The sequence below is a fragment of the Mixophyes fleayi genome, chromosome 2, assembly GCF_038048845.1.
Source record: "Mixophyes fleayi isolate aMixFle1 chromosome 2, aMixFle1.hap1, whole genome shotgun sequence".
Lineage (NCBI taxonomy): Eukaryota > Metazoa > Chordata > Amphibia > Anura > Limnodynastidae > Mixophyes > Mixophyes fleayi.
The window spans coordinates 84,581,956-84,607,480 of record NC_134403.1 but is presented as its reverse complement, the minus strand read 5'-3'; the positions used below and the strand labels follow the sequence as shown (position 1 = coordinate 84,607,480).

General features: G+C 40.4%; 1 protein-coding gene across 2 annotated transcripts in view; it reads right to left on the bottom strand.

Moving 5' to 3' along the window:
• The window catches only part of LOC142141209 (retinol dehydrogenase 7-like), an 83,965-nt gene extending 58,733 nt beyond the window's left edge, over positions 1-25,232 (bottom strand). Inside the window, exons 1-5 of one of the 2 annotated variants that reach the window (XM_075199430.1) lie at positions 25,099-25,230; positions 22,346-22,679; positions 18,321-18,579; positions 11,482-11,648; positions 4,664-5,053 (exon numbers count right to left, since the gene is read on the bottom strand). In XM_075199430.1, the coding sequence (XP_075055531.1) occupies positions 4,839-5,053; positions 11,482-11,648; positions 18,321-18,579; positions 22,346-22,658 (954 nt within the window). In that variant the 5' untranslated portion in view covers positions 22,659-22,679; positions 25,099-25,230 and the 3' untranslated portion in view covers positions 4,664-4,838. Of the gene's footprint in view, positions 1-4,663; positions 5,054-11,481; positions 11,649-18,320; positions 18,580-22,345; positions 22,680-25,098 lie in introns of those variants that run through there. The other variant, XM_075199431.1, reaches the window with a different exon arrangement.
• Positions 25,233-25,525: the final 293 nt, after the last annotated feature.

Genomic DNA, 25,525 nt, shown 5'->3' with positions numbered 1-25,525 from the left:
TCTTTCTCTTCTTTCTTCTGGACGTAAGATGTAAAGGCTGTGGGAGAGTCTGAGAGTCAGACGTAATAAGGAATTTCATATCAGAAATATCAAACACAGAAACAGCTATCAAAGCAGTAACAACTCGTGAGTCAACAACTATAATGAGATACAACAGGAGCAAGGCATCACCTGTAATAAAGAAGTACCTGAAGAAGAGGGATCATTTAAACCTCAACAGAAAGATATGTACGAGTCTTTGGGTGTTTTCACTTAACAAATATTCTAAAACATATAAATCTTAAGATATGTTTCCATTTGAATCGGGTGTAAGTACACTCTGCCTACACAGTACTTGCCATACGTAGACAGAAAGAACAACCAGCAGTATATGCATAAGTGCAATAAAACGTATTAACTAAAATATATATATATTGTTTTACATTAAATACATAAATAAAAATGCTTGTAAAACAGACTGAACAATGCCTTTTTATAGGCGATCTTAATTGCATACACATGTTCTGTGCTATCTAGTGGCACACATCTGTGTAGTTCTTAAAATAAAGACTATGCCGTATCAATCGACACTTATATCTGTCCTGTAGCTGATGCAAAGGAAATGGCTAAAACCAAGTGCACTTACGAGACCGTCAGGACCTAAATCGGCCATTCACACATATATCATAATGTTGTTCAACATAACAGTATATCAATATAAAATTAACCCTAGGTTCACCACCTTGATCCTTACACTATCCTTGCTTTATATATGTATCCTTAATAAGAATTAGTATTTATAAATTGATTTAACTATCGCAGATATCAGACAATTGCTACACAGTTATATGTATATAACTAGTTAAATCCACATTACAAACACATATAACTTTATATATATATATATATATATATATATATATATATATATATATATATATATATTAATTATCAATGTTATTTATCAAATCCTTGTATCCTGGATACAATTCTTTATCTTCCTGTATTATAGAATTCTTTCCTGTAGCTTAGTGTAGATTTCTGTAGTATAGTGCATTGTCTGTAGTGCAGTGTATCCCTATATAATATATATTTTCTGTAGTGTAGTGTTTCCCTAGTGTAGTGTTGTGTAGTGTAGTACAGTGCTCATTGTCCAGGGGCAGGCAGAGAGAGAGAGTGCGAGTGGGAGTCCCGGGTCTGGCTTTTATAGTCCAGACCCAAAAACTCCCAGCTTCCCCAGCAGCAACGTGTGTGGTGATTCACCATACACACGTGGATGTTGTCTCTGTCCAGGGTTGAGAATGTTATCACCCCTGGCGGTTCTCCCCATTGTGAATGTGCCAACTTGAGTCGGCACACACAGTGTGGTTCTGCTATGTAACTGTGCATGCTCTCAAGCCATAGGAAGTAGCAAGTGCCATCTGAATTCAGACACAAATTGCATGCATTCATTGGCATGCATTCATTTCCGAGCATGTGCCGAGTTATTTCACACAAGATACACTATGCAAATGGATGTATGTCTGAATATGAATCAGGCCCATAATATTTTATTGTATACTCTGTAAAGTAAATAGTAATAATAATCTTTAAAGACCGCAGTGTTAAGAGACTGGATATTTGTTAGCCTGGCCCTGTACAAGTTATTAAATGACCTTATTGACCTATGGGAACTATTGAGGCAGTGATGATGTCTAATCTTTCAAAATATAGTCATTAATATTGTTGTGGAGGGAGTGGAAAGGAGTGTTGTATTCGATGGTGATGGCACTAAGTTTCTCAATGACCTGCTACTCTGCAGAATAAGCAAGCTCTCTTAAGAGATTCCCTTTGTTCAAGCAAGGACTATCTGTCTGTACTTTGTGATCTTCCTCGCCCTTTTAGAGCTCCAGGAGCAGCAGCCTTGGTACTGCTTCCTCATGATCCAACTGCCTACACTCTGGAGCCAAATTCTCTGGAAGTATTTTTAGGTGGGAGATTTAAAGATTAAGGGGTAAATTTATCAAGCCGAAAGCTTCCGGCGGGTTTGAAAAGTGGAGATATCGCCTATAGCAACAAAACATCTCCACTTTTCAAATCCGCCAGAAACTTGCAGTTTGATACATTTACCCATAATTGTCCGATGCTAAACTTAGTGGCACAATGGGTGGAGAGAAGGTAGGGGGGGGGGGGGGGGAGTACACTCAGGCAAGGATATTACTGCTAGTAAGATTGCACCTAAATCAACCATTTATCAGATCATCAAGAACTTCAGGGAGACCAATAATATTCAGCAAGTGCCAGGACTCCTAAAGTTGATTCAGCTGCAGGATCGGAGCACCACCAGTGCAGAGCTTGCTCAGGAATGTCAGCAGGCAGGTGTGAGTGTATCAGCAGGCACAGTGAGGTGAAAAATTTTGGACGATGGCCTGGTGTCAAGAAGGCCAGCAAAGAAGCCACTTTACTCCAGGAAAAACATCAGGGACAGACTGATATTCTGCAAAGGTACAGGGATTGGACTGCTGAGGACTGGTGTAAAGTCATTTTTTCTGGTGAATCCCCTTTCAGATTGTTTGGGGCATTCGGAAAAGGCTTGTCTGGAGAAGGAAAGGTGAGTGCTACCATCAGTCCTATGTCATGGCAACAATAAAGCATCCTGAGACCATTCATGTGTGAGGTTGCTACTCAGCCATGGGAGTGAGCTCACACATAATTTTGCCTAAGAACACAGCCATAAATACAGAATAGTACCAAAACATCCTCCAAGAGCAACTTCTCGATCCGAGAACAGTTTGGTGACGAACAATGCCTTTTCCAGCATGATGGAGTACCTTGCCATAAGGCAAAAGTGATAACTAAGTGGCTCGGGAATCAAAACATCAAACTTTTGGGTCCATGGCTAAGAAACTTCCCAGACCTTAATCCCATTGAGAACTTGTGGTGGACAAACAAAAACCCACACATTCTGGCAAACGTCAAGCATTGATTAGGCAAGAATGGGCGGCCATCAGTCAGTATGTGGCCCAGAAGTTGATTGACAGCATGCCAGGGCGAATTGCAGGTCTTCAAAAAGAAAGGTCAACACTGCAAATATTGACTCTTTGCATAAACTTAATGTAATTGTCAATAAAAGCCTTTGACACTTATGAAATGCTTGTAATTTTACTTCAGTATACCATAGGAACATCTGACAAAAAGGTCTAAAAACACTGAAGCAGCAAACTTTATGAAAACCAATACCTTTTTCATTCTGAAAATCTTTGGCCATGATTGTACTGATAAAAAGCCCCATACAACTTCACCCCTCATAATGATGCAGCTCAGGCAAATGCCCTACCCTGGTCCCAGCTCTGCCTGATACTTTGATATGACTTGTAGAATGGTTTCATTGTTGTTGACCTTACATCTTTCTGACCAGGGGGTAAATGTATCAATATGCGGGTTCTTCAACACCCGCGTGTTCAGCCTCTTCCGCGATTAAATTTCAAGCGGCGCTGCATTGTAAAGGGAAGTTAACCCTTTACAATGCAGCACCGCTTGAAATTTAATCGCGGAAGATTTAAATTTAATCGCAGGTGTTGAAGAACCCGCATATTGATATATTTACCCCCAGATATAATGCTGCCTGCCTGAAACAAGATTAAATTAAGAATTGTTCACAGTAATTTATGATTAAAGGGTGATTAAACATACATGTGCAAGATAGGAGTGATATTACTTTTATATCTGTAACAATTTCATGTATTTATCACGCATCACCTATAATGAAAGTTTTAAAGCACATATATGCTTCACTTATTAAAAAATGCATCAATACCCTGATATATTGTCACTGTATGTACAAGATAATCTATCTTTATGTGTGAATTCTTTAAGGCTCAGTTAGGGAAGCATGCTTTCACATTCCCAGATTGTGGTGCATCAGATTATAAACTATATAAGACCACTTATAAATAGGCTGACAGGGCTATGCATTGTATTTTGTTCTGTTATCAGATAACCTTAAAATTGATCATAAATGTAAATTAAATAGCACATATAGTTCACATTTTATACATAGAGTGTTACGGCCATTTACTGTCCAAAGTTCGTGATGGTTTTTAAGAAGTAAGGAGGTAGAATGAATTATTTCAGTTTAGACTGAAGATGCTATACATGGACTGCAAAGTGAAAAATTCAGATCTCTAATTGGTGATAAACAGTGATGCAAAGCTCCTCCATGAAATTATATCATGCATGACTTCTACCTGAAGGACAGCAAGCTTGAAGTGGGGACCCCATGTGTATATCTAGGATATTGTTTGTGACAATCTTATTTTTTGAAGTTAAGTAAATCATTTTCCTATACATCTTTTTTGTCAGTTTGTCATTCTTTTTGTTTGCTAGTAGTTCAAGATTTTAATCTTGGTCACATGTAACATTACCTTGTGACCTTAGCTTGTTTCCCAACGATGGATTCTGCCCTGCTGATTTGGTACAGTCTGTCGGTCTTACAGAATTTGACCTTGAATGTTTGAGCTTGCCTAGTCAGGTTTTTGATCGGTTAGTAACTCTGACTGTAAATAGGAACAACATTAAGCACAAGACCTGGAGTCACTGTGTACTGGTGAGCCTTTTTTGACACATATGACAGGACTCCAAATATATCTTTGCAAAATGGCATGTTAATTAAATATTTTGAGGACCGTAAACAGAAAATGCACTGTTCATTTTAATTGAATTATTCATTTATTTATAGCAAAATAATAAAATCAACATTAAACAAGAAATTCATGGTATACTTTATCGGACTGATAGTTTCTGAAATTAGCAACATTTTTTGGCGACACAAATACTATTTAGAGATCACATTATATTACTATACTGTGTTTTGCTGACAATTACATACAAGCTGGTTTGGGTGCAGAACGACACAGCAAATAGTCAGATATGACAGTAGGCAGGTATGATAGAGGGAGGTAGTAGAGCTTGCAGTCCCAACCAGGAGAATATCTTGTCCAGGGGTAGACAGCTGTCAGAGCATGTTCCATGCAGTCTGGGACCATGTGAACTTTTGGGCTGGCAGTTCCTACTAATATTTCCAGTGCCTTCATATCTGCAAGGACATCAGGAACAGAGTTAAAACCATATTAGTTGACGCAGGACTAATGCATAGGTGGATTTAGGGGCAGCCAGTGATTCTATGGTATTACTATTTTAATAAAAAAGGGAAAAAGTTGGGATTTATCTATATCCTGGTAGTAAAGATAATTATTCTGGGCTTCCTTATTGTCTTGGGGTCTATTCTGCCATTCTTTCCTCACAACTATCCAACCTGTGAAATTCAAGTTTCATATACTAACAAACACAGAAAGAAGGTAGGATCCCTAAATTATGGTAGAATAAATAATCTAGGGCAACAGTTATGATTGCATTTCACTGTGAGTTATAGTATAAAACTTAAGGAGAGTTGAAGGGGAGCATTACATATACCAGTTTTATCAATAATGTAATGCTCACTAGGAAACAAACAAACACACTTTCAAGTACTTATGTGTAATAAGCGTGCCCAACATTGCAATCTTTGGAATAGGGATTAGAGCCTAGCGCCCCCATCCCTTTCTCTCCCCCATCATCATCATCATCAGCAATTTTAGTTAGTGCCACTAATTCCATAGTGCTGTACAGAGAGCCCCCTCACATCTGTCCCTGCACCATTGGAGCTTACAGTCTAAATTCCTAAACATAAACTCAGACACAGACCGAGAGAGACTACCTCCAAAACACTCTTGCACTACAGCATGCACCAGCGGCAGCTACATGTGGCACCAGCTCACCATTGCTCTGCACAGAGGGCACCATTACCAACATTCCCAGCAGTCGCAATTAATGTCCTAGCTGTCCGGATACTGGAAAAGTTCCCCAGAATCGGGAATTTATTTTAGGAGATTTTATGGGACCCATGAAATGTGGAAAAGAGTAGAAATTGCTTTATATTACCACTATGTTTGTGTAATTATACTATACAAATTGTAGCTCCATTGCGCAGAAATAGGGTGAAAGTCAATAGCTTTAAATTTTGGTACAAATCCACATATTGGATCTGATTCATGAAGGCACGGAAAAGAAACGTATTTTGCATTTCTTTAAAAACACATGTAATTCGGGCATACGCATGTCTGTATTCAACTAGAAGCGAATCTTAAGAAAACTTTTTTGTTCAACAGGTGTCTAGGTATGCTCTGCATACAGCCGTATTGAGACAGGCACAACACACAGCTGGAGACATACAATATATATATGGAATTTAAAGTCCCAGGTGAACGCACAGAAAAAAGAAGTATTCCATTATTGTCACCTGTTAATATATTCATAAATGAAGAAAGCTATTTCTTTATTTTCTTGCTCCCATGAATTACATTTATCAGGATATTAATGTCTGCTGTACATAAAATGCATTTTTACAGTTGCTCTTTATTGCAAACGCATGTTCTAGTATGTATACCTGACCGTCATCACAATCACTCAGCACTTATACCTGACCTGTAGCTGGTAAGTGATACAACAGAAGAACATGTACCTTAGAATGCACAAAGCTTGAATCAGATGCTGCTGCTGCGTGTGCTTGGTTCGACCTTACAATACATTGACTACGAGCATATGACCAATCCACTCAGTTTCGCCCATGAAATTGTAATTGCCCTTTGCACTCAAAGATGAATTACATACATTTGTGTTGTCTGGCACATAGTTAGTTTCTGCCATGCACAGTGCAATTTAACGCAAAATACAGCATGTATCGGCATTTAAACTATTTAATGAATCAGGCCCATTGTGTATATAAAATGTACTTTTCACAGGCCATGAACAAAATTAAGAAATTTGTGAGTGTGATAAATATTAAAACCTTCAAGGTAAACACAGTGTTGGGCCTAAAAACTGTTTTGTGTTTAGGTTGCCGTATAAAGGGGAAGTTTTGAAAATTTTAATTTTGCCATTGTGTATGACAGTTTCAGTACTTATTGAAAAAATGAAGGCACCGTCTATTATAGCTGTTCATTGGTAGCTTATCACACATATTACTTTTATAAAGATTAGCCTACCTTATATGCTTTACTTCTGAACAGCAGATTTCCTGTAGCGAAGTCTATTTACGGTAGAGATGCTCACTGACCCCCGTGTTTTGGTTTTGGTTTTGAATCTGGATTACCGTCGTGTTTTGGTTTTGGGTTTGAGGAAAAGTTAACTGCCAATTAAAAAATAAATTGCCAACATGCCATTCTACACACGCAGTGGCAAAGAAAGAATGAGGCCTTCGCCTTTCTCTATTAGTGGCAGATCAAAAAATGTTACTGAGCCTTCTTCTTGTACGGTCACTCGTGAGCATTCCGACTGTATGAAAATCCATACCCATTTAGCGCAGATAGGGCAACACAAGGTCCTTCACCTCCCATAAATATTCTCCATACATAGTAATAAAGCCCACCGTCATGCAATCAAATCCACACAAGTAAAACACGGAACATCCAAATGTCAATCATTGCTCACATCCCCTGCCTCCATAGCCATTCCCCCTCCCCTCCCCGAATCCCATTGGATGCAACACACAGAACACAGGATAAGAAGCACAGAATACTCACAGACCAGCCATATCCCTGACGAAGTCCACGGACGAAATGCGTTGGATACACAGCATACCACTATCAAAAAGAACTTCCCGATACTCCATTGAACAGCAAGCTCCAAGACTCACACCTGGACACCAACCCAAGCACCCGTACAACCAATCCACAAATAGCAGAGAACTAAGCACTAGTGAGAACCGCTCCGCAGTGGAACACTCTGTGCGTTCCATCCAACTACCGGAAGTTCAGGATTTGGAACGCATATGCGTTCCAAATGCCATCAGAGGAAGCCGCTCAGCCACAGCTACAGTGACCAGGGCTGCCAAGAGGAATTCAGGGCCCCGGTACAATAAATTCATGGGGCCCCCCTCATAGTTGAGTATGGTAAAAAAATTCAGAGGTGTGGTCATGCATTTGGGGGTGCGGCAAATGCACCATTGGGGCGTGGCTAACACATCAAAATCACTAGGCTCTCAATTCACCCGAGCGTCACATATGTCCAAGCACTCCTGACTTTCAGGACATCTAGCACCAAAATGTAGTATAGAAAAAATGCAGTGTTAACACAAAAAGATTACAGTCTTGGCCTCCACCTTACATTGGGCACAACACTCACCAAAAATTGACATTGTCCCTACTAGAATCATAACATTTCACATACTGTCCTGCTCTCTCCTACCTGTTCTTCTCACTTTCACCACCTGTTGCTGCATGTTTCTCTAGTTGCGGCTTGTCTGGATCCTGGAATGCTGGGGGCCCCATTTGGAAAAAAAGAGCTACATTTAGATAATTCCAAACAACCCTGGCGTTAAATCAATACCATTCACGTTTAATAATTGGGCCTTCCTCCAGCTCCAATATTACAATAATGTGCCCCTTCATCATCGTCATGCCTTATGATCACACTGCGCCCTCCATGCTGCTTTTGCCCCCTTCATCTGGCTCCCCTTCATCACACTATACTATGCTGCTCCCCCCCCTTTTTCAATCCCACTGTGCCATGCCTCCCCCCCTTTTTAACCCCACTGTGCCATGCTGTCCACCATTTTTTAACCCCACTGTGCCATGCTGACCCCTGTTTATTAACCCCACTATGCCATGCTGCTTTTCCGTTTTTTAACCCCTCTGTGCTCCCCCTCATTTTTTAACCCCTTTGTCATGCTGCTTCCCCGTTTTTAACCCCTCTGACATGCTGCTTCCCCGTTTTTAACCCCTTTGACATGCTGCTTCCCCGTTTTTTAACCCCTCTATGCCCCCCTCATTTTTTAACCCCTTTGACATGCTGCTTTTCCGTTTTTTAACCCCTCTGTGCTCCCCCTCATTTTTTAACCCCTTTGTCATGCTGCTTCCCCGTTTTTAACCCCTCTGACATGCTGCTTCCCCGTTTTTTAACCCCTCTATGCCCCCCTCATTTTTTAACCCCTCTGACATGCTGCTTTTCCGTTTTTTAACCCATTTGTGCCCCCCTCATTTTTTAACCCCTCTGTGCCCCCCTCGTTTTCCTCCCTTCACTTACCTTTTCTCCTTTCCTGGTCTTCTCTGCTGCTCTGTGCTCCATTGCTCCAAACTGACTGAATGATGGGCATGACATGATGACATCACACCCGGCATTCAGACAGTCTGAATAGAGCACAGAGCAGCAGAGAGGAGGGATGCCGGCTCTGCGATCAGGTGAGTATGTTTTTTCTTTTTTTAAACTAGCCTGCTCCCCCCACCAATAACCGAGCATCCCCCCCCCCCCCCCGCTGCAAAAAAAAAAAAAGACAAAAGAAAAGGGGAAAAAAAACGTTTTAAATGTTTTTAAAAAAAAAAAAAAAAAATCAGCAGCGCAAGGGCCCGGGCCGGGCCCCCTGACATGCCGGGCCCGGATAATTAGTACCCGCTCCCCCCCCCTCTCGGCGGCCCTGACAGTGACCACTCAGTCAATGCTACAAACACCACCCGGGAAGCAACCTCTACATACCAGCACAAAGCCTACCCATAACCTCCGCCAGAAAGGACACCCCATCGAAAAACTGCTCTTATAAGAGCAATTTGAGCATAAGCATTAACGCACCATTACACATACACCCACAAACATAACATCTACCTAATCCGTACACCCACATACCTAATCTCCACTGAATCCCCGCAAAACATACAATTTAAATTGCCCAAACGACACATAGCCATCACACCATCTTCTCTCATATGGGCAACCCCTGCTCAAAGACATACACCATCCTATTCATCATATTCACCACTCACCAACACAAAGCCTAAGAGCTAAACACAGAGAGCTATAAACAGGCAGCCAATACTATCGCTGCCTTAACTGCGAGCTTTAACCACTGAGAAATTACAGGGCTATAAACACCCCTGTCCTGCATAACCACCAGAGCTATAAACACTGAGGAAACACAAGGTTATTAACACCCCCGCCCGGCATAACCACTAGAGCTATAAGCCACTCATCACATTGATAATGGTACCACCATCACAACTATATACACCGCATTAGAGCTATAAACAAAGCAAAAGAGCTATAGACGCAAAACTGCAACTGCTAGTACCATAAGCATCAAAGTATATTGTCTGTACCGTTTACTGTGTTCTCCCACCCCCCCTACTTCCACCCTCCCGCATCTCTCTTTATCTCCATCCCAGGTTGCACCAGGGCAGAAACAACAAAACAACCAACAAGCTCGTGAACTGACACACCCGTAATGGCAGCAACAACCCCCAAGACACCCACATCCAAGGTAAGCTCCCTCAAAAGAGTCTCTGCCACCTACTCCCTTTTCCTCAGTTACACTTCTTTTTCGCTTCATTTTTTTGTAACTTTTTTTTGGTGTGTGTTTTTTTCCCTGATTTAAAAAGACTATGTACTTTTACATAGGCTTTACCAGATGACGTACTGGGAACACTACCATCAGGACTGGTGACAGAACCTGGTTGCTGATTCTGCTCATATGTGGACTGATTTGAATCCATTTTAATGAGCCCAAACCACTTGTAGTGCAAAAAATTGTATAGATATTGCTGATAAATATCACTTTTGACAGCAAGAAAAATTATTGTTTCACACTGGGGAATATGGGACACCCCAAAGCACTTGTAGTGCAAAAAATTGTATTAGATAGATACTGCTGACAAATATGACTTTTTTTGTCAGCCAGAAAAATTAGTGTAAACCACTGGGGAATATGGGACACCCCAGAGCACTTGGAGTGCAAAAAAAATGTATTAGATAGATACTTCTGACAAATATGACTTTTTTTTTTACAGACAGAAAAATTAGTGTAAAACACTGGGGAATATGGGACACCCCAGAGCACTTGTAGTGCCAAAAAATGAAAAAAAAGCCTCCTCTATCCTCCTCTCTTCCTGCTCTAACAATTGCTAATAGAATTGGTATTAATAATAGAATTGTATAGAAGAGAATTGAAACAATAATGTATACAATTATTGCTCTGTCCCTGCGCCAATATAGCCTGTAACCTAACCTTGCTCTCTCCCTCTGTCAAATGGCGATGGATTGCTGTGGAGGCGGGTAGTTATGCTTTTCAAATCTCGCGAGAACCGAGCTCAGAAATACGAATACGTCACAATGACGTTTTGCCTCGATTTCGATACCGAACGGGCGGGAGAGTACAGAGCCTGCTCGGCTCGGTACTCGGATAGGCAAAATTCGGTTGGGTTCGGATCTCGGGGAACCGAGCCTGCCCATCTCTAATTTAAGGACACACTGGGTCTCTCTCAATTGCTCTGCTGCAGCATAAGTAAATATATACATATACATTATATATAATTATGGTTGTGAGCGTCTATATATGGTTTCCTATACATTGGTCATTAGGTTTATAAGGAAAAAGTGTTCAAGAATGGGCTTCTCTTTGTATTAAGTAAGAACAAGTAAGATCTACATTTAACAACTTACTTTGCTGATAGTAGTTCTCGCCGTAACTCTCCTTCACTGTTGTAGGGAGATTGTCCCACAAACGCTTCAAGTTATTCACATGAACATCCATCGAGAGAGCCATCGGTGTTTGAAATGCGCCTGGTTCTATGATGGAGACTTTTACACCAAATTCACGCATTTCCCTTCTGCAGAGAAAAAATAAACCATTACTAACAAAGCTGGATGTATGGTTAGGGACACCTGATTTAGATTTAGTTTTCCATGTTCTACAGTTTGGGGAAAGCCATTATGTAATGGGGATGTAGAGCAGAGATGTAGGTGGGGGTGGTTAATTCTTTGAATGGTTTATTATTAATATATCAGCTACTTTCCTACGATCGGGAGAACTCGAACCCAGCTCCTGTAACTGGCCACACGGAACTGGGACCCACTACTAAGAACTCAAAATGTAAACGCACGGAAACTCAAGACAGAATGAGCTGAAACTGGAGACAGGAGTTCAGAACCATGACAAGGAATAGCAAACGCAGGACTGTGAGACAGCCACAGACCTGGAACCCACAATCAGATACATGGAACTGGAAATAAGCCCTAGGGACTCAGAACCAGCCCCAGCAACAAAACCCCAGGGACTGCAGAATAAACACCAATTAGTGTAAAGTTCTTGCTGAGGTAAGTACTCTTGATGAATGCGGAATACTTGCAGAAAGATGAGCAGTATGAAAGTGCAGAGTACATGCAGAATGATGAACTCCAGGTAATGCAGGATACTTCTAGCAATTATATGCACTTTGGAAATGCGATGATTAGTTGGTAATATAAGATGTTCGCAGAAAGACAATCACTTTGGAAACACAGGGTAATCAGGAACAGTGCTGGAACAACTGGAGTCTTGAACCAAGTCCTATCCTCAGGGGAGAAAGTGTGTTCTGGCAATGAGAAGATCTCAACAGCATGTTTAAATAGGGTGTTCCTAATAGCTATTGGTTGTACAGATCATGTGGTCACAGCTGCTGTATCTGGTTGGTCTCGAATGACCACCTGACAGAATCCAAGATGGCTGCGCCCCTGCTGCAGAACAAAAAAAGTATGTTTGTTTACAAATTAGGATGCAGTGGTTAAAAGAAGATATGCGCAGGCTCGGTCATTACTTCTAACATGGTACTCTGCAGTTTCCATGGATCTGACAATGAGGAAAAAAGTAATTGTTGCATCGTCAAATCTCGCAGGTTTTGGAGTTCATGAGTCCCTCCCTCCCGAGAAGGTCCAGCGCCATTGCTCACACAGACACAGGAGGGGTAGAACCTCAAATCTCATTCTATCCTGCAACACAGCACCTAAAGCACTTACAGTGTGTACTCTACTCAGTTGTCATTTGCTTAAAAAAAAATCAATTATTTTCTTTATTATTCAAATTGCACGCTGTTCTAGTGTGTGTATATGACAGCGTTGTTCAAAAAACCTCTGATTCACAGTGTGTACTCTACTCAGTTATGTACTCATTTGTCCAATTTTTGAACAAATTGTGTGTATTCATCAATATAGATCATAATCAGTTGACAGAAGAGCAGGAGCACCAACCAGCTGCAGAGGACAAGTAGAACTGGGCAAACTAAAGATTATACGACTGACAGCCCACTGTTTTGGCAAATCACCTTCAGCAGGAAGAACAGCAGCAGCATCTAACAAACAACGCCAGATTATTGAGAGGCAGGCTACTCTGTGTATCACCGGCTTCACTAAGAGGCATACCGCTGACAACCTGTTACAAAAAATAAGGGAGGTCATTTCTGATAATGCCACCAATATTGTGAAAACATTACAGCTGGGTGGATTTCATCACATTCCCTGTTTTGCTCACACAATGATCTAGGTGTGTGAAGATACCGGGTATATCTGGCCCAGTGCTACCCAGTACCTTCTAGGATTCGTATGGTCACTCAGGCTAAATGCAGTTATAAAAATACAACAGTATATTTATTGTCATACAAACAACACTAGAATATTATGTACACACAGTAAATAAATGCCAGGCAGATTTACCACATCATCTGTCCCTTACCCCAATAACTTAAGGAGATATAGTCACCTGCTGTCCAGACTTCATGACCCATGGATCCCTCTCAGCTGCATATATAGACTTGAGTTAGAAAACGACAATTCAAAACTCCATCTTGCACCTTCCTGAATCAAATCCAAGCATGAACACCCCTCCCCCCTGGAGTTGTTACTTATATCTCACAGGTCTAATTTCCACAGTCTTTCCCCTCCCTGGGCAAACCCCTGCGTCTATTCTACTTAACCATTGGTCAGTGCTGGACTAAGGGGGGGGGGATGTTGGACAGGGGAGTGAAGATGAGCTGTCCTTTCAGAGAACCTCCCCTGTTAGATGGCCTGTCTGGACTAGCCTGGTGAGAACAATGGACACTAATTAGTTTTCCTACTCAGGCACATGGCAACCTGATCCCTACCCATAATCCCCCTGGCTTCACTTTAAAGACAATGAATATCAACCTTACTTCAAGTTATCAATATACAATAAACAATATACATATGTACACTGAACTACAATGTCCCCTTAGCCACATGTTATTGGACAATGCAGTTATAGTCTGGTGAGCTGGGGAAACAAAAGAAGGCTATAAAAAGTATTTGCTATAATTCACATATCACACTCGTTTTGTCACAAGGTGGTGCAGTACTTTTTAAAAAGTGACATGGATGAGCAGGAGTTGCTGTCTATGGTCCAAAAAATGTCAGGACATTTTCGGCATTCAGCAGCAACATGTAGGACATTACAGTAGCTGCAAGAAGAAGTGAATTTGCCATGCCGCCAACTGAAGCAAGAGGTGGTAGGTAACAAGGTGGAATTCCACCCTTTATATGCTACAGAGAATGGCGGAACAGTGAAAAGCCATCCACACTTACTCCACAAGCCATGACATTGGGAAAGGCGGGGGAATGTACATTAGCCTGGTGCAGTGAAAAATACTTTCCGTGTTGTGCAAGGTGCTGAAAACATTCGAAGTTGTCACCTGTGAAGTGAGTTGAGACACTGCTAGCTTGAGTCAAGTGACTCCCCTAATTAGACTTTTGGAACAGCAGCTCGAGAAATTGATGGAGAAGATTAATCAAAGCAATTCCGCTAAGTGTGTCGGACTTGTACATGACACAACGATGTATCCTCCCTCCCTTTGGCAACTGCTGCTAGGAGATTTAGCACAGCTAGAAGTCAGCACAACACTTTAACATTTCATCTGGTCTAACAGAATTGCCCAAAACTTGGACCACCTCTGTCGTAACTCCACCTGATCCTACTATCAACATCTAAAGAATGGTGGAGGATTATTTTAATAACAGCATACAAATAGACACGTCAGACAGTCCCTTTACATACTGGGAGGAAAAGAAAAAGCAATTTGGAGACCATTGTGCAAATTCACTTTGCAATACCTAAGCTGTCCACCATCCAGTCTGTACTCTGAAAGTGTTCTCAGCACAGCCAGGAACCTTGTCAGCGATCAACGTAGGAGACTACTTCCTAAAACTGAGGAAAAGATGATGTTCATAAAAATGAACTACAACTTCCATGAGGAATTCCTTTACCGACAATTACATCAAAGTACAGAGACTTCTGTAATGGTGGATACCAGCGGGGATTAAATAATATTGTGTGAGGATGATATACCCACTTATGAGGGTGAGGATGATGACAACAATATATTACCACTGTAGAGTTCATTTACAGCAGTGTTAGCGTAGCCTGAAGAACATTGGTAGCTTGTTTTGTGGGGGCCCAAACAAACCATGCACTTCAGCCACAAAAGTAGCAGTTCTTGTTGTTGAAGTGCTTGCTTTTTTAAAATGTACATGATTCATAGATGCGTTATATACTGGTGTGTGTTTGTGCCGTTGCTCTGTCGCTTATTAACCACCTCGCTGCAGTCTTTGGCCTAAACTGGATGAAAATGATATTGTGACCTGTGAGGTAGTCAAAATTGAGTGAAAATGACTGGAAATTAATGTTATTTAGGTTAATAATAATGTAGGAACAAAAAAAAAAATAAGAGACAAATTATGTGATTTTAGTATTTAACAACTTTTGCAATAAAAATACGGATCCAAAACCAAAACACGCGAGAGCGTTTTTTGGCAAAAACATGGGGGTCAGTGAATACCCCTAGTTAGAAGTGCTGCACGCAACCAGGAGGTACCCGAGTAGCTGTGATATGACAGCAGCAGACATGGAAAGTGCGACTAAGACCCTGATGTGTGACGGTCTGCAGCACTCCCTCACAGCAGGTAATGTCCCTGTAAACACACCTTCTGAACACAAATTACCACATTTAAATAACCTGGCCCCACAAATGAAATCGGTTTTCTGCTTGTGGGTGCAAAAGCAGGCGCACTCCTGAGGCTAATCCAAACCCATCAAGGTGTTTACTTGAATTGCCCAACGCCTCCCATTGGTCGGTGCAAACTTTTTGTAGCCCCCGCAGACACTGACAAGATGACATGCAAATGTATACACTTCCCCGTAAAACTGTGTGCAAATGCACAAAATAAGGCATATTACATCACAATAGAGCATTTGCGCTGCAGTTTTGAAATTTTGTGGTTCATAAATGACCCTTATTGTTTAGTATACTTGTGGCTATTCAAGTGAGCCAGAAGTTATTTAATAATTTTATAGTGTTGACGTATTGGTGACACATTTAAAATGATAACTTGTATTTTATCTCAAATTAAAAATATGATAAACATGTCTAAAATAGTTTTCATAGTTTTCCTATAAACACTACTGTGAATGTGACAGTTATTAATGTACTAAAACTGAAACACATGAAGGATTATTTATGAATTTCAAAATTGCAAAACCACAGCACAAATGCTGTTTGGAGACATCACGAGCCTACAATTGCGCAATTTTACTTTGATTTAGGGCGAAGGGTAAGGCATACTCACAGTTGGGGGCGTGACTGGAAAACCCCACTGTACGTCGCGGGGGGCGAGGCCAATCGCGTCATTTTGGCCCTGCCCCCCCGCAAAAGCCCACTGTACGTCGCGGGGGGTGGGGCCAAAATGATGCGATTGGCCTCGCCCCGCCCCTCCCACCCTCCAAAATGGCGTGATTCTTGGATCCGGGAGAAATGCCAGCTCCCCCGGGAGCCCGGGAGACTGACCCGAATTTCGGGAGTCTCCCGGATTTTCCGGGAGAGTTGGCAAGTATGGGGTAAGGATTTGCAGGCCAAGATGGCGGCAGACACATTTCTAGGCAGACTTTAAGCAATGTAATAAAAATCTTTCAACACACAAAACTAGAACATATAATAAAGACAGTGCAAATGTCCCCTCAGTCTCATGTTTAATTTCAATTATAAATGTAGATAAACCAAGTAGTATTTTAGGAGAATAACAGAAAACTTTGCACATGAGGATTTTCAGCTGTGTTTTAGGTGCAGATGGATGTTAAGAGGCACTTCCAAGGTCCATGAAGCAGACTTGAACCTAGATATAACTAGGTTGGGGGGAAATAGGTCTATTTATTAAATAAACAGTGGGGGTTGTAAATGGCCTTTAATACAGTTTAAAATGATATAACACTGATACAAGATACTGTTGAAATGGAAGGCGAAAGGACACAACCCCTTAAAGTTTACATTCTAAATATACCACCAGGCGCACACACAGGGGGGTTTTCAGTTGCCCGGAAACACCCCTCCAATGTGGTATTCATCCTGATATTAATACCAGAGTGGTTTAGGGCCTATTAATTTAATGTGGAACTATGTTTTGGGAGAAGGATCAGTATTTATTGATTGTGAATAATAATTATTTAATATTAGGGCTGTTTGGGGGGGGGGGGGGTAGATGTATTTATTAAATGTGAATACCATTAATTTAATGTCAGGGCATGGTGGGGAGGAATTAGGTCTGTATTAATTATTAATTCTGAATGCTATTTATTTAATGCTGGGGCTAATTGGGGGAAATAGGTCTATTTATTAGATGTGAATGCTATTAATTTTATCAAAATAAGAAGTGGTAACTGAAACTGCGCTCTACAAATGGGGGAAATAGGTCTATTTATTAGATGTGAATGCTATTAATTTGCTATTAATTTTATCAAAATAAGAAGTGGTAACTGAAACTGCGCTCTACCAGTTGCTGCTTGAAGATTCTTTTGAAGTTCAAACAATTCTCTATATTATATATGTTTACTGTAATATTGAGTTTTCAGTGCTGTTAGTGGTTTGTGCACAATAAGCAATAAAAATACTTACATTTGTGTAGTCTCGTGTCTTTTCTTCAGAAATAGAAAAAATTGTGACCAAATTCATACGAATATTCCAAAAGAAAAAATATTTTACATAGCGTAATATTGTTAAACAACAAATTCAATTTAATGAAGATCTTCTATTTTCTGAAGAAAAGACACAAGGCTATTAATTTTATGTTGGGGCTGGTAATCGGACTATTTATTAAATGTGAATAGTATTAATTTAATGTTGGGATGGTTTTCGGGTAGGGTGACCCAATTATTAAATGTAAGTGCTAGTGATTTAACATCTGGGGGTAAATGTATGAATGTCCGATTTATTTTTACACTGAAATTTAAAGTTGAATTCGGACATTCCTTAACCCAGCTATAAATCTGTTCACACATTCAATTTACGTCCCCCTCAAATGCAAAATGTTTTTTTCAATGTGCAAAGTTACTCCTTTTTTTTGTTTTACTTTTCTTAATAAATAAGGTCCTATATGTTTATCTGCATTCTTTCTTGTAAACTACCATAACTTGTTGGTACATATACCCAGCACTAGTTAGTAGCTTTCAATTCTCTATGTTAACTCACCTTAGGCTGTCTGAGAAGGCCTCCACACCATACTTAGACAGGCAGTACCCTCCGCCAATAACAGACAGTCTTCCCCCGCAACTGGATACATTAACAATGCGACCTCGGGCCTTCCTGACAAGATGCAGCAAGTGCAGTGTAATATTGATCGTACCAAGCAAATTCACATTCAGAACCTTGGAGAAATCTTCCTGTTTTTGCCACTCATTAGGAGCAAAAATAAAACGATAACCAGCATTATTCACCAAGCCCCAGAGCCCTGCAGTACAGAAAATAAGAGTTGTTAAATAAAATCACCAACTTGAAAAGTATTCAAGTTTTTTTTTAAAGCTGCATTCTCAGACAGGGTTATCGAAAAACAAAAACCATAAAACTCTACTGACCACTCCCATTACTGAAGCACCGGGTAAATACTATTGCATGGAGCAGCCACCAGGTTTCAGTATTAGCAGTGGTAGGTAGAGGTGTTGGGACGTGGTGGAGGGGATGTGCGGATGTGTGGCTGCACAATGCAATACAATCACAGAGCTGGCAATTTAGTTACTTATTGGTCCTCCCACTCACACTTATCTCTGTAGCCATTTTAAAATGATGGACAATATTTTACACAGCAAACCAATAATGGAGCTATAAGCATCATTGCAAATTCCTATTATGTCAAGGAATGATTTTCTACAATTGCATACAGTGATCACAGGTGAAGCACTCACATGTGACATGAAATCTTTGTTTCCCATTCATTATTAAGTGATATTATTGAAACATTTCAAATTCACGTCTTCAAAATTCCTATGATATACAACCATAATGGCAACTTTGACATATTCTAAATCATTAGGAACATTTATGCGTTTTGCTACTAGAAATATTTAAAATCAAATTATTTATGTTTTATTTTATTTTTTGAAAACCAGACCAGATATGCCCCAATATTAACAAGTTAAATGGGGATAGAAGCCTTTAACTATGTATTGAATTCCACAGGAAGTAGGGTGCAAAATACTAAGAAAAATAAATGTCATGTCGATGGTAACACAGTCGTCCATTTCAACATTATAGAAGGCTTTCCCACGATTTATTCTACTGGGTTATGTATCCTGGATAAGAAACGGCTTAACACTGGAGTATTCAACAAGATCAGCTAAGTAAAGGGTTTGAATTGTAAATTTAAGGTACTGCATGGGTGGGTTGGCAGTATAAGGGATACATTATGGTCAGGGTGGCTGAGAGGTGGGGCAGGGGGAGTAGGTAAAAAGGAAGAGACAGGGAAGTGCAAAATGACAGGGAAGTGCAGGAGATGCTGTCTGTGGCCCAAAATATTTTGGGGAATTTTCTGCATTCTGCAACAGCATGTAGGAAATTGCAGCAGCTGCAAGAACAATTTATTTTGCCCTGCCACCAACTGAAGCAAAAGGTGGTAACAGGGTGAAATTCCATCCTTTATATGCTTCTGAGGATGGCTTACTCCACAAGCCATGAGAATAGGAAAGGATGGAGAATATATTTTAGTCCAGCGCAGTGGAGAATGCTTTCCATGTTGTGCAAGGTGCTGAAACGATTCAAAGTAGTCACCTGTGAAGTGAGTTCAGACACTACTAGTTTGAACAAAGTGATTCCCTTAATTAGACTTTTGAAAAAGCAGCTTGAGAAATTGAAGGAGGAGATGAAACAAAGCAATTACGCTATATATGTCGGATTCGTAGATCCAAAACTTTATTTTCTTCGCCAGGATCTGTTAGGTTTCAAGGTTACCTTAGTCAGTATTTACGCCGGCCTTCCTAGGGCGCGGAGTCTAACGGCCCTCCCGGTCTTCTCCAAGAACCGCCGCAAGGCAGGGTGGGTTTTGCTGCCGGAGAACCGCAGGTCGCGGCCCCCAGGTTAGCCTACTGACGTAAGGAGAGAGTTCTATGAGATGGACATGTAGCGGCACGGTCAGATCCACAGAAGAATAGATAACTGAAGTCACTAACCGTATATTCAGAAGGTAGTAGTCTGGAGTAGAGACTGGTGGAATGCAGGAGTCAATCCACGGTACAGCCCCAGGAGCAGAAGCGTAATCCAGAATAGCCGGTTCGGTACACAGAGATCTGTCCGTTAATGCAGTGCCAGGGATAAGGCAGAAGAATAGTCTGGAGGATAGCTGGTTCGGTACACAGAGATCTGTCCGTTATGCAGTACCAGGGGTTAGGCAGTAGAATGGTCTGAAGGAGCGCTGGTTCGGTACACAGAGATCAACAGTCACAAAGGAGAACACCAGGGAAGCCAAAGCACAGGAAGTGCAGCCAGATACAGGTAACACGTTGCTCTGACACCTACAGTGTGTCAGAGCAGTCCTGAAGTAGGAGTTTGAATTCCCCGCCCAGATCAGCTAACCTGCCGCCGGGACCTACCCGGAAGTGCGGCAGTACAGAACGAAGGAGTGGCGCTGACACAGGTAAGCGCCGTGACAGGATCGAAGAGTTATCAACATCTTGAAATCAGATCACTACATTTTGACAAATATGCTTGATCCTAGGTTTAAGAGCTATGTGTTCTCTTTCTTTCTAACTGCCCCAGATCACAAGAGATGCAATGAGCTCCTGTGAGAAAGTTGACAACTGAAGTGGTACGTGACACGACGGCATCCCCACTTTCAGTTTCTCAGGCTGCTGCTGCTAGGAAAACCCTAAGCTTTTCCCAAGTGACCCAGTGGTGTTGCAGAGGAGTCAGCACAACATTTTGAAATTTGGTCTGGTCTAAAAGAAATACCCAAAAATTGTGGTACCTCTGCAGTAACTCCACCTGATCCTACTATCAACATCCAAAGAATGGCGGAGGATTATTTTAATGACAGAGCACAAATAGACATGTCAGACAGTATATTGGTAGGAAAAGGGCAATTTGGAGGCCCATGTAGAAACTCGCTTTGCTAAGCTGCCCACCCTCCAATGTGTACTCAGAAATAGCTTTCAACAAAGTCAGGAACCTTGTCAGTGATCGGTGTGCGAGGCTACTTCCTAAAAATGAGGAAAAGAGGATGTTCATGAAGATGATCTACAAATTCCATGAGGAAAGCCATTACCGGCATTTACATCAAAGTACAGAGACTTCTGTAATGGTGGGTTCCAGCGGGGATTAATTAGTATTATGTGAGGATGATGTGCACATTGATGAGGGTGAGGATGAGGCTGAAGATAATGACAACAACATCTTGCCACTGTAGAGTTCATTGACAACACTGTTAGCTTAGCTGCCTTAAGCCCATTGTTAGCTTGTTTTGTGGGGACCTAAACAAATGAAACACTTCAGACACAAATGTCACACTCCTTGTCACTGCATTGCTTGCTTTGGTAAAATGTACATGCTACTCCTCCTGTTTCTGTGTGAGTTTATTAAAGCTTTTTAACATATGTGTGGGTGGGAGGACAATTCCAATTTGAACCACTTTTATTTTCTGCCACTGCTGTGTGGCAATGATTCTTAGATGTGCTATGAACTGCCACGTGTTTGTGTCGTTGCTCTTTCGCTTAGCATCCAGCCAGCTCACTGCAGACTTTATCTGAAAGTGTAGGAAAATAATATTGTGACCTGTGAAGTGGTCAAAATTGACTGGAAATTAGTGTTATTGAGGTTAATAATATAGGAACAAAAAAAGAGCAAAATTATTTGATTTTAACATATTGTAGCAATTTTTCTAAAAAATACAGATCCACAACCAAAACATGGGAGTCAGTGAACATCTCTACTCTGCATTCATCCTGGACATTATCCCTAAACCACAATTTATAGGAAAAATTATTGCAGCATTCCACAATCTTTCCATTTAAAGTAAACAGCAACAGAGTTTATACATATTTCTGTGTTAACAAGTGTTAATGTAACTTCAGATTAGAGAGGGTGAGACTATATCAGACATCTAAAACATAGTCAAAAAAGTTAACTGGCACAAATGGAATAATAATAAAATTGAAACAATATAAATTAGATAATAATAATAATAATAATAATAATAATAATGCAAACTTGAAAAAATAAAAATAAGTCACCTTTATTTCCAACAGCAATAGATACCCACTTGGCAGCAGAGCTCACACTTTTGCTGTCACTAATATCCAGAATTACAGTCTGCAGTCTGCTGGAGGTCTCCTTCTTCAGGTTCTCAGCCCCTGTCTCAGTCAGACAAGCAGCCAGAACTCTCATTCCATGTCTGTCCAGCTGCCTCGCCAGCAGGTTCCCAAACCCTGAGTCACATCCAGTAATGAAGACATATCTATCTGTGAGATTCTCCAGTATCTGACTCTGTCTGTACCATCTGTACAGGAAGATCAGGGCCAACACCACCAGCAGAGGGAGCCACATGATGAAGCGTGCAATTTTATCCTGTAACATGACACTTTTTTCACTAATGTAGATTGTATTTATATTATACTGTGTATTTTATTCAACAAATAAAACATCAAATGAAAAACAAAATAGATTACATTTTTTTTAGGTTCAATTTTCTATCTGTAATACAACCAGAGACTTAAATAGAATTTCAGGGATACTATAGCAAAATTTTAAAGGGACTCCCAAGGTTTCTAGCTAGGCACACCATCCCCCCTCCCCCACTTACCTTACCAAATTGCCTCTGCTTCCTTTGCTGTGTGATGCTTTGCACTTCACTTCCGACTCAGATCAGGCTGGAACACCACTTCCCTTCACCTCTGAGAAACATTTAATTTTGGAGCCCAGGAATGCCAACTCAATCGGCACAATTTTTGAACACTCTTGGAAGTCACAAAGTAAGGAGCTCTTAAAGTTCTCTTAAAGCTCCCCGCTGACCGTGGAAACTGCAGAAGTGGGAGCTACACTTTGCCAGAAGCAGAGGAAATATTTTGATGAGATTGCAGTTTGTAAATGAAAATTTCTCACCATCTCACTTGTTTAACATATACAATAATGGGATTTCGCTATTAGGACCACTAATCTCTGAACTTCTTAATGCTTTCTGCATAGTTGCCTACTCTCCTGGAATTTTCGGGAGACTCCGAAATTTCTGGGAGGGGTCCCCACAGTTTCTTGGAGCCAGAATGGACATTACAAACATTTTCCTCATTCTGGCTTCCTTAATGTTTTCTGATTAGAAAAAAATAAATTATTTGGGGCCCCGTAGTTTGAAAGAGAGGGTCCCCTCTTGAAATGAGGTATCGCTGAGTGTGTAGGTATCAGGATGGGTAGATATGGCACTTTTAAAGCCTTCCTCCCCATTCCCTACACTACAATTTTTTTTTTGTAGTGCAATGGCCTTGGTCTATCCCCACAATGACATAATTGTGCACCAGTAAATCCAAACATGTATTACACATGCTGCGCTGCAATTATGTGACACAAGTATGTCAGCAGTTTGTTGCATTTACTATCAAGTGAACTATGAAACTATGATGATTCTTGTAAGAAATAAAATGTAAATACACTAACATATTTTTGTCTGATAACAACTATTTCCAAAATGTCAGCTCATGCAGATGTTTTGTTTACATACACGTTGCAAAAGAAAATAGGTAAATATTTGCTACATACAAAAGCAACACTATATTTATATATTATTTCCCATTAAAGGAAAAAAAAAGTGTTTAAAAATAATGTTTAGTTTCCACTTTATGATAACTGGGTGAGTGTACGATGATCCTTTCATGCAGCACTCATTGAGTGACTCACATGTAATCAAGCATGCAGGTCATTTTAGATTGTACATGTGTTCCTAACTAAGCTGGTGGTTTTACTTTTAAGCATTTAGTAAGACAAATGTGGAAGAGCTTCACTTCTACACCACAGGTTTATAAATGGCCATTAAAATTGGCAGTCACATTGATTGACAATTTGATCAATGGAGCTGTGATATCAGTGACAAACTGGGGGTTCTGATAGGTACTTAGGTCCTGCTTTATCTTTCTAATGAAGGAATGTATTGTACTCTTTCATTAGGAATTTGATTCTAATGACATCACTAGGGGCTAGATTTACTAAGCTGCAGGTTTGAAAAAGTGGGGATGTTGCCTATGGCAACCAATCAGATTTTAGCTGTCATTTTGTAGAAGGTAGTAAATAAATGAAAGCTAGAATTTGATTGGTTGCTATAGGCAACATCCCCACTTTTTCAAACCCGCAGCTTAGTAAATCTAGCCCTAGGACAACTTCTAGTGGGACATAGGTCTAGCAATAAATAACAGACACTTGAATTAAGAATCCTGGCAGCCTGCAATAATGCATCCACATAACCCAGATCTTACTGTGGCCAGCTTGTGAATTACTACTAGAAATACATCACACTTAAACTAGTGGAGCTTACAATAGCAGGGGCCCATTAGAGTCTACTATTACTCCTAACGACATTGTAAATATAAGAAATGTAGTTGTTCAGATACAAAATACTACTGGTTATTAATGTAATCAGTCCTGGGCACTGCAAATGGAAAATCAGTTCAGCTCACTGTGTACTTAGTAAACCACATCATGCATTTTACAGTTTTTACTCAGAACACATAAAGAGCGAGATATGTGTTTCTGATGCATAAGTAGTAACCAGAACACTGATTTACAAAGTGCTGTATATGTTGCATTGTTTTAACATCCGTTAAAATGTTGACATTTCAGAGCAAGGTAACATTATTATAATTTACTGTTAAATGGATAGTATGTCAGCAAAATGAAAAGTATCTCACTTCAATTTTTTTAGACAATCAGTCTAAATAAAAAAAGTTAAAGAGCTAGTAGAGTGTATAATTACTCTATCAGTTGGTAATGTTAAAAGCCTCACCTTATTCAGGATTACTGCCACATGCCATGTAGTGGCTGAATGATTTCTGCCAATCACTAGCAACGTGTCATTCCTATCTAAGAACTAAGAAGTACTGTTGTCTTACTGCAGGAGGAATACAGCCTGAACCTAAAGAGCTTGAAAAAATATAGGGCAGGAAGTTGTGGGAGTAGGCTGAAGCCAGGAGCATATCCTGGCATATCAACTGTTCAGCATATCAGTGATGGAAGTTTGCCAATCTTGAGTCTAAAGTACATTGAAGGTCATGGAACGATAAATATTTTGAAACTCTAATACTTTTATTAAAACAAGTAAATGTGAAGAATGGTGTTTTATATCAAATCTAGATTCTGAACCTTTGCTAACAGTGAGTTGCAATGATGACATCTCTCAAAGCTTACTGCACTGAGCTCACATAATAAAATTG